At 31.9% G+C, this 10,968-nt stretch overlaps 1 protein-coding gene across 1 annotated transcript in view; it reads left to right on the top strand.

Moving 5' to 3' along the window:
* The first annotated feature begins 519 nt into the window (after nt 1-519).
* Nucleotides 520-10,968, top strand: part of LOC113499824 (neuropeptides capa receptor-like) — a 50,256-nt gene continuing 39,807 nt past the window's right edge. The window contains exons 1-2 of the mRNA XM_026880368.1: nt 520-900; nt 7,101-7,191. Of these exons, the coding sequence (XP_026736169.1) occupies nt 600-900; nt 7,101-7,191 (392 nt within the window). The 5' untranslated portion in view covers nt 520-599. The remainder of the gene's footprint in view (nt 901-7,100; nt 7,192-10,968) is intronic.

Below are 10,968 nucleotides of genomic sequence, written 5' to 3'. Positions count from 1 at the left end.
GCGGGAAAAAGTGGCGCGGTTTTCAAACATGAAATTTAGAACCATTTACTTAATCTAAATATATTAAGGAAGTTATAAAAAAGAAACTTAACTTTAAAATAGTTAAATAGTGATTATGGTGGCTCCTATTTAAGAAAGAGACGTAGTTATATAATATATGTAATTTGTATCTCGGAATCTCTGAATTTATTTGCATTATGATCGTTACCGTGATATTTAAACCTAGTTTACACAAGTAAATTATGATTTAGCCTAGCCAAAATATTAATATAATGTAAAAGTTTAATTTTTAAACGTTTTATCACTTTTTTTATCAAGTTTGAACGAGTAATATTCACACACATTTTCTCTAATCTCATGTCCTGGAAGTTTGGCGAGTTTCAGTGCGCGCAGGAACTCGATGGAATCGGACATGTTTTTTGCAATCCATGAGGTTCCGAACTTTACGTGATGTCGTGTTCGTCGTAATTTACTACATTATAGTAAATTAATAATAAAGTGCAAATACTCAATGTTTATAAACTATAAAAATAAAAAAGTGTTTCTGAATATAAGTAAAATAAAATTGTGGTGAAATTGTGCAACCAGTGGATTTAAAAATGGATTCAAAATTATTTTTGCGTGCGAATGAGACGTATGATGATTTTTTCAACCGTTGCAATAATTTGTCTCATTTCGACTGCAGTGAGGAAGAAATGCTTTGGTGGCTCATGGGGTCCAGACGATTACCTTTAAAAGAAATTGTCCCGATCAGTGTGATATTGGTGGTCATATTTTTAACCGGTGTGGTGGGCAATGCGTGCGTTTGTGTGGTCATCGTTAAACACCCCGGATTGCATACCGCGACCAATTATTATTTATTTAGTTTGGCTGTCAGCGATTTATTGCTGCTTTTGTTTGGTAAGTATTTGCAATTTTTAATCCTGGTTTTAATTATAAAATATATGAAATAGTCATTTTTAAAAACTTTTGCCGTAGGAGCTGTTTTCCCGATGAGAATAAAATAACACCATTTTTCTGATGCAGGTTTCTATGCTTTCCGAAATGAACTCAACAAGAAAAAAAAAAACAATTTAAGTTCATACTCGCTGAATGAGTCGATTAATTCAATTTCTGTCAATACACATTTTAACAATAATGCTTGAAATATGTTATAAGAATTGGACAATAGATATGCATTTATCTGTGAAGATTGTCTTCTGAACAAACATTAAGGTGATATAGATTAAAGATTTACGAATGACGGGATTCTATCTAATTTGTAAGACCGGTGGTACTAACGTAATCTGTCTTAGAAAATCCCTTTGGAAGGAATAATCCTTTTGTTACGTCCTTTGTTAAAATACCTACTTCAACATACAGTTGTTTATGACGTAATTTGCTTATCATTTAATGTTGCCAGAAATATTTAATTGAGATTAAAGTTTATCTAAATCGATCCTACCGTTTTCTAGTCACGGCGTCATTTAAAGACTGATCAGAAAATTGTATATTTTAATTAAAACAACAATTAAATTCATAACGCCATTGTTTTATTCGCTTGTTCTGTTTTCCTAGAAGTGAGGAGTGGGAAAGGGTTTGGCGGTAAAATAAACATAATTTTATGAATACTATTTAGATATTTCAATGTGTGTGTGTGTGAGCCAAACTTTCATGAATAATACTTGATTAGTTTCACCGTTTCTATTTTATTAGTATTCGGCTGCGGTTTCATATTTCATTCAATTTCGGCGGTAGATACCAAAGATTATAATATTTTGGCTATAGAGATCAGCAAGCCAAAATTAATGAACAAAAACTCTGCATATTTGTAAAAGGCTTTTTGTTTGGCCATTTATAATTTATTCTTTTATTTAATAAATCATGTAGGATATATATTATGTTGATATCTGAGTCCTATTTCAATATCACATTGGGTCTGAATAATGGGTTTCTACGTATTATTCGTGACCGTCAATACGTGTCATAATACATTTGCCTATTTCTGAAAATAGGACCTCTATCCTATTCAATCCGTTTCTTGGTAAATACTTCCTTGCTTATATTGAAATTGACTACATCTATGTACTTTTTAGGGTTCCGTATTAGAACAGTAAAACGGGAAGCTATTATAGACTGTTGCCTGCTCTCTGGGCTATGCTACATTTATTTTAATGCTAACAGATGGAAAAATAGTTGAAGTTTTCACAGACCAATGATGCAACGGTTTATTCACGAGTATTTATGGAGTTTGCCCGACTAGCTTCGGACCCAACGGGAGTCGTCGAACCGTCGCATCATTTAATAATAAATCATTCTCACGATAGTTACAATCAAAACTTTCGAGGTATAGTTAGAATACATGTATGTTTCTCCTATTTAAAAATATATTGTAAAACCCTTGAAGTACTTACAGATAGACGTATCCGCCATTACAGAACCCTCCGTTAGCATTTTTTTAAATAAAAATGTCCATTTTCCGCATCATCACCGAGTACTGATATTTCTCGGTCCAAGGGGTTTATTTTTCAAGTACTCTTGAGACGGCGAAATAGGAACACTATTCCAGATCAGTGGTCAGGAAGTAAATGTATATGTTTTGTCACGGATATCTTCTTTCAGCCGTTCAAATCCTTTTCAAAACATCGTAGAAGGTACTTATTAATAATTTATTGAGTTTTGAGCTGAGTTAACTCGATTTTATGTACTTTATGTTTCGGTTTATAGACGTTACTTAGGTATTGCCTATAAAACGTACACTCGAGATTAAATAAGTGCTAGTTTCGTAAGCTTTTTTATATTTTTACTTGCCTTTTTAGGGCTAGACTTTTGAAAGGTAGAAAGTTAAGCTCTTACTAAGGAAATACTTCAAAATTAAAATGTCACAAATAAAAACTTATCATCATTATCACCAGCTCATATTCGTCATTCGTCCACTGCTGGACATAGGCTTTCCCAATTGCACGCCATCTAGATCTATCTCAATCAATTTTAGGACTTCAAATTATAAAACACAACAGATTACGAAAAGATAATAGTTACGATTTTATTATTCTGTTTTTTTTTAATTAAGTTAAAAAATAGTAAATGTAATCCAGATGATTAATTTCAGGCCCACTTGTAACAACAAATTGAATTACGGATTAATCACAGGCTTCAATGATTTTCAAGCGAACAATACGATGTTGTTTATTTGGGATTATCTTATTTAATTTATATAGCTTTGCATATTTTAACTATCTAAAAATATGTACACAATTTGTATTAAAAACTCTTTCGAAAATCTCGTAGCTCTCTGTAGTTATAGTCTCAAGTGCCATTGACTTTAAGATTAATATTTGAGTATTAGAATACTATGCAAATTATGTTAGTACTTACTTATATTCATGAGAAAGTTTTAAAATTATTAAGTCAGTACTTAGTTCAACTTTTAGATTGTATTACTTAGGTATCTTAAAACCGTTGTTTCTTTTTTTATATATGATTTAATTACAAAGTACATGCGTAATTGTGTATTTAAAAATGTATCTTAAAGTTATGGTAAAGGATATTAGTTATAAATGAGTTTTTGTTCATTTGAAATATCAATAAAGACGGTGGTTCTCTACCAATATTCCAAAGAAAAATGAATTTGCAGACATTATTACCGACTAAATATGTATATGAACGTAACCGTTACTTGTCCTCATGTTTTTCCTAATTCAATTCTGTATTATAATATCATAATAGATAATAGATTGTTTATTTACAAACAACATTAATTCCGAAAATCGATTAATTCCCATTCTCCCGATTAATTTTGTTCAAGTTTGGAAGTTTAAAATTGACCTTGTAAAGGCCGAACTGTAAAACTGAGAGCACCGTTTGACCTAATAGTATCTATTTAGTAGTTTTGTTTTCTAATCTCTATGAGAAGCCCTCTGTTCTTCCCAAATAGAAGAGCCACGAACAACCTTCAAAATAATGTAGGTTTCGTGCTGTAGATACCCAGACGATAGTTCCAAGTTCCGACTAATTGGTAAAATAAGGTATTTATATTACTGGCAAATTGTAGAGTCGGGATCGTATTGAATCCTCTTTACACTATGTTTTGCAGTTACTGGGCGTTCGAGTAGGTATTGTAGACAAGTAAATGTGAATCTTTTTTTTGCTCAAATATTTGAAAAGAAATATAATATTTCTTTTATTTGTGAAATGTCTTTTCGTTATTAGACAATAGGATAAGAAAACTGAATCCGAGATCTCTAAATACACTTTTTTTATTTTCAGCCTAATCTAACCTAGTTTACGTTGTTGGCATTTAACTGTAGGAGGATAATTAATTACTTTGTAATTTTACAAACTTTTTTGGAGCTTTTGCTATTCTGAGTTGTTCTTTGAAAAGAATTTCAATGTATTTATAATGTCTACTTAAAGTTCAACTTTTGAGTACTTGTAATGCTATGACAACTTTATCTTGTATAAATGTTTGAAAAGTATTTTAAGGTGTGTTTCATGAGTAGAAGACTTAATTTATTTACAGTTGGTACATACATACCCAATTAAAAATATTTACGTTACGTCCGAAACACTTTTTTGCCTAATATTCATGTAATGACACTTCGAGGTCTAAAGAAGCAATAAATGATAATTACCCAAAACTATAAACTTGGGTTAGTATTTTTATTTACTAAACTACCTGTCCCGGCAGACTTTGTAGTATATCCTACATCTGATACTAAGCTACCATCCCACCAATTTTCAGCCAAATGAAGACAGTCGTTGTTTGAGTTATAAATAGTGTAACTAACAAGACCTTATTTTATGTGTGTAGATTGAAAACTCCATATATTTTATACAATGTACCCCACAAGTCAAAGATACAATCGGATTAAAACTGACAAAAGAAACTACTAAAGTCTCGAATTCTCGAAGGATTCAGTTTCAAAGTTACTTACTGTAGAGTAGTGTAGAGCAACGCTTGAACGGATCCCTCCGTCCTGTCACACTCGCATCGGTTACTATGAACTAAATCCAGTATTAAATCCAGCCACTTTGACATACGATGTTTAATCCTAACATATTGCTCACTTTAGGTACTGAGTTGAAGTATGGTTCACTCACTCTTCCCTTTAATGCTAGACTTAACATTTGTATGGTAGAACTGTAATGTCGTGAAATGTGGGTGTGTAAGTTTAGGATTCCATACACATAGTCGTATTAGTCGTAAAGGATTGGATACAACAACTTTTTAAGTAGCGTCTGAGTATTACATTTATATAAAAAAAACTTATTATTTTATCATCATCTTTTTTGTTATTTTTTCACCTATTTGTATACCACTAACTTGAATAAATAAATTAATCAATTTAGTCTATCGAAGTTATCTGCTGGAGATCCACTGCTGGGCATGGGGCTCCACAAGTTGCGCCACAATACCCGGTCCTCCGTCTCGCACATCCAGTCCGAGCCAGCCAAATAATTAAAGTCTTTAAAAAAATGTAGCTCCTCGCATAAAAATTGTAATCAGCTAATGTCAGCTTCATATGGATAATGATTAGTGATCCTAATTTTACTGTTGAATCGGTTTTAAAAAAAAATCGCGGACGGAATAGTTTATTAATAATATGACCTAGATCCATTTAAACAATTTACATTTCAAGGTCAATAATTAATTAAAATTATTTTTACTTACTGTATTGGGATGAAATGAAACGAAGAAAAAATGATTTCTATCTATAGAGGTAAAATAGAGGGTAGGCGAAAGTTATTGTAAAATTAAGTCGTAAAAGACAAAATTGTTACAACGTCAGCAATGTTCGTGAATGGTTTAAGCGTAGCAGGTGGTATAAAATGTGTCCTAATTTTATGAAGCGATTTCGCGTCCTTATTTCGTATAAAACTTCATTCCTCGCTAGACGTTTCTAATTTTATTAAAGTTCTTTTTAAGTCGTAAATTTAGATTGATCAATGAGCCAGTTCTTAGAAGTTGTTTTTTTAACTTTATTTAAAACAATTGAAGCCATTATTTCTGTATGTTATTTTTATATATTTTATTACAAAATAATTTTTATTAAAATCCTCTTTCATAATATATTTTTGATAACAAAAACATACAACCCTCTTTAGACAGAAACTAGATACTGACCCAAACTTGTGGAAACTTCTATGGGAACAAATGTCAGCTATTAAAAAAACAAAGAATCATCAAAACCAATTCACTTAGACTGAAATTCTAAAGAAATATTTACGATTTGATAACCTCCTTCTTTCTGAAGTCAGATGAAAATGTAATTTGAAGTATAGTTCACATGATTAAATTAAACTCGATTTGAGAAATCGATAACCGACAATTTTACTTACGTTTTAATGCAATGCTTCAATTTTCAATCAGATCTGTGCTAAACTTAATTGGAATGCGGCAAAGATAAACGGAATGAGAAAAGTTTAGCGCTCTACCAGATAAAAAAAATAAAAAGTAATTGGTTTTCCAACTACTGACTGCTTTTTGAGATCAACAATTGTTATTTTATGTAAAACTAGTTTTTCGCCCGCAGCTTCATCCGCGTCGAGGTCGGTTATATCGCGTTTCCAAGAGAACTCTTTAAAAGGCCGGGATAAAAACTGTCCTATGTTCTTTCTCAAGGTCAACTCTATCACTGTACCAAATTTCATTAAAATCAGTTTTGTGGTTTAGGCGTGAAAGCGTGAAAGCGTAACAGACAGACGAACGGAAGAATTACTTTCGCATTTATAATTTATAGTTGGGAATGGAACATGGCTTCCGTACTCGTGAATTTTGTTGATATTCATATTATATCGCGTAAGGTTTACAATCATACACGAGAAAAAAAAAAACTAAACAAATTTTCTTAAAGCTAACGACAATTTTATGTAGGTACCTACTTTTCAAGGCAAACACTTACTTCTCAAGAAAATACAACATTATATTTGAATATTCTTGAAAATTAATTGTTTGCCTCGAAAAGTTTTACTCCTAACTCAGGAACTACTATTAAAATATGAATTGTATTCGTTTAATTACGTTGTAAATTAACCAAACTTAGCAGAAAAGGAAAACATGTTCTAATTCAATGTTATTAGCTTCATTTTTATTTAACTTTTTTTTTCTTTTGTTACAGGTCTTCCAAACGACTTGTCAGTATATTGGCATCAATACCCGTACAGTCTTGGTCTTGTTTTCTGCAAACTACGAGCGCTCATATCAGAGGCGTAAGTATAAACATTACTTTGTAAAACAGCTGTTGTTTATAGTTATAGGCATTTTCTAGCTAGAGTTAAGTTTTGTTTTGGAATAAATCTGCCATTATTTGTTATTTATGGAGTGTTTAGTTTCTTTACTTTAAGAATATAGTAAAGCAGTACTATAAAGTTATTCTTGCTCCTTTTTTAAAAAAAAGGACTCCCTCACTATAATAAGCAAATTTAACATTCAAGTAACGTGCACACAAGTACCCAGACTCAGTACAAGCATCCATGGATCACAAATTATAATAATGATGCAATGTTGCACAATAATGCAACAAATGCTTGTCCTAAGCGGGAAATCGATCCCCCAACACGTCTCGCCGAGTGGGTTTAGCGTGGTGACCTTCCACCACTCGGCTACATGTGCAGTGTCTTCTTTTTTTAACGAAGAAGTAGTAAGTCTTCTTGTTTGTTATCATCAATTATTATAGAAGTTAGCAATTCGCTACATTGGTTAGGAATAGATGAAAAATACCTACCTGTCTACTTACTATTTATTCTTTAGGTTTAAATATTTCAGAGCCATAAGGAGTCTGTTCCAATTAATTTATTTTCCTTATTCATATTATAAACAAGACAACAATGAATTCACCAGAGACTGTTTCGTTATTACAAGAAATTCAAGAAATCTGTGCATTCGTTCTCGCTTTACAAATTATTATTACGTAGGTATATAATCATCAAAACTTTTTATGCCTTTTATTCATTTTAATCGAGATGAATATTATTCACAAATATTGTTAGATTCCTTGAGGCCTTTTTGTGTGATGTGAAAATTAAAGCAATTAAAACTTGTTCTCAACTGGTGTTAATCGTGAAACTTGTTAAGCAAAGAACGAGATCTGCAAGTGAAGTGTTTCTGTAGATTTAATTCGTTTCCTTTCTTTGTTTTTGTGTATCTTTCTATAAACAATAGTTTTAGGGAAGACGAAAAATTATTATGAGGTATTTATCACGAAATATTGTTTTTTTGGTTACCAAGAGCTCGTGGCTAAGCTATAACCGCATGAGTGAATCGATCACAGGTTAAGCTATGATTTACGCGGTTGATCCGTAGATGGGTGACCATCTTTGTTATAACGAGTTCCTCCGTGTTTCGGAAGGCACGTTAAGTTGTGGGTCCCGGTTGTTATTCCTACATCTTTGTCAGTCGTTACAAGGTAGTCAAAAGCTTGAAAAGTCTGACAACCAGTCTAACTAAGGAATATCGTGTTGCCCAGGTAACTGGGTTGAGGAGGTCAGATAGGCAGTCGCTTCTTGTAAAACACTGGTACTTAACTGAATCCAGTTAGACTGGTAGCCGACATCAACATAGGAAAAGGCTAGGCTGACAATGGATGATTGTTTTTTTGGTTACACTTTAATGTCCCACACCTTTTTTTCGGAAAATTCCAAACAAACAAAGTAACTACATAAAAGACCTGTAATATGCCCAAAATTATGTTCATGAAAGCCACAACTTTATTACTGCCATCCATACCTATTATACCTATATATCAATTGATTGGTTGCAAATATGATTTTGACAAGCTATCCCGTTTTTTACATCTGACAGCGGCGTACCGCAGATTAAAGCCAGCTATGAACAAAGCCATCGAAAATGTATTATTTCTCGAAAAAACAATTCAAATCTAAAATGTTTATTCTTAACGTTTAAATTTTAGATACTAAAATAAAAAAAGGGCTTAGCTCAGCCAACCGAATACGGCAACATCAGCAACGTCTAAATTATGACAAAATAAAAAGTTTATGTTCAATAACTAATACAAAAAATCTAGTTATTCCTTGGGCAGATGGAAACACCGATAACGTCGCAAACAATTTTAGAAAAAGCCGATTTGAAAAGTTTGTTGCGCTCAAAGTGACAAGGAATCCGTAATAAAAAATTGTTTCTTACTCTTCAGCTATGTCAAGAGTTTTCATATTAAAAATATTGGAATGTTGCCTACGCACCTACTACACAGTACTTACTTATACTTGGTTTTCAACATTGAGACTAATAATAGTAAAACCATCCTTCAGTATTATTCCATCTTTTCAGAACAAACGTTTTGAGATGTTTCAATTTTCACTTGAAATCAAGATTGCAAATCGTTCTGTAAATATCAGAATGTTAGACAGAATTGTAAAGCCTTCATATTTCTCTGTAAGCTATGAATAGAATATTTCGTATTTCAGTAATTGCTATCAATTTGCTTCACACAAGAGCTGACAGTGAAATTCTCTCTAATGGGAAAATGTGACCGTCCGTTTAAAATAATTTAACGGCTCGCATAAAATATTTTATTATATTTTACGGCGTGCCCATTAATATGAATTTGTAAGCATATTAATCCTCCTTTTGTCGGGAATTTTGTATATTTAAGCTCATGTTATTATTGTTATAACATAAAAATATTCGTAATTTACGGCCCCTATTCCCCTGTCAAAAAAATAGTGGTTTTGTCGTATTTTATTACTTATACTGCAGTGGATAATAAAAGAAACATGTCCAAAAAGGATTTATAGACTTAATACTCGTTTGTCTTTGTCAGTGGAGTCTTAGAATAGGACGAAAGTATAAATAACCTTAATAAAGTCACATTGGGATCGAACCCGTACCTCGTCTATACAAATCCATGCAAAGAACCATAAGGCCTCGACAAGGTTTTGAAAAGTACTTTTGTAATATTTACGACCTTTTCATTGACTTACACAATCAATAAAAATAGCAGCCTTCTACAGTATATACGTAGTTAGTACTACAATAATACTGTTATGATACAAAGTACATTAGAAATGTAGCCTGAAAAACTCTGACAGATGTTTTTGACATAATCCTAGACGTATTAAACCATTCATCATACCGAATTTATTGTAAAAACTAGAGGTTGCACCTAGAAACGGCATTTTTATGTTTCAGATCATAAATATAAATGTATTTTCTTTTATTCGCACATGTTTTTAGATGTCTGTGGTGATTTTTAAAAGTATAGACCATTAGGTTTCGGGTTAGACTAAACGTGCAGACATCTAGATATTTCAAATCTTGACCTTAGCCTTGCCCTCTTATTCATTGCTAACAACTCACATTAGCATTTTCTCAAATTTAAAGAAAGCTTTTATTTAATTTGGGCAATTTTGGAAGGGCAGGAATCAATTTAATTTGCATTCTTTATTCCCGGTCTTTATATAAAAGCACTCATGTTTTCCGAAAAGAATTTGCAATTTGTATCATTGAATCAGAAGATTCTGTTTTAAATTGATATCTTAGTCGAAAATCCTGTTGCTTTTCCTCCTCAATAATGTATTATCCTCTTTAGAGATAAAAGATTACTATCCCTTTTATTTTTTAGCGTATTAACGATTGCAAATTTGAATATTATATAATGTAGATTGTTTAATTACACATTGAGTACGAGATTATCGGAAACATTGGTTACATCTGGGATCAAATGCTAGTTAATTAAGCTAATTACCTATTATCGACTCTAGGGATTATTGATATCGAGAATTCAGGATAGATTAGGAATGATAGATGATGTAACTCCGTCATAGATTAATGGGATAATAGTTTAATAACCTTTACATATCTTGAGAACAGATTGAATTTGTGTTTAAACATTGTGGTAGTAATTCATCTTTTATCTTGCGTAGAGAAAATGCAGTTTAAAATTATATTATTTCAACTGTTCAGGCTGGTGTGATTTCTATTAATAGGAATCAATTGCTATGTTCTGATAGACCTATCTATCCGATCTA

The sequence above is a fragment of the Trichoplusia ni genome, chromosome 13, assembly GCF_003590095.1.
Source record: "Trichoplusia ni isolate ovarian cell line Hi5 chromosome 13, tn1, whole genome shotgun sequence".
Classification (NCBI taxonomy): Eukaryota; Metazoa; Arthropoda; class Insecta; order Lepidoptera; family Noctuidae; genus Trichoplusia; species Trichoplusia ni.
This window is presented reverse-complemented; position numbering and strand designations above follow the sequence as displayed.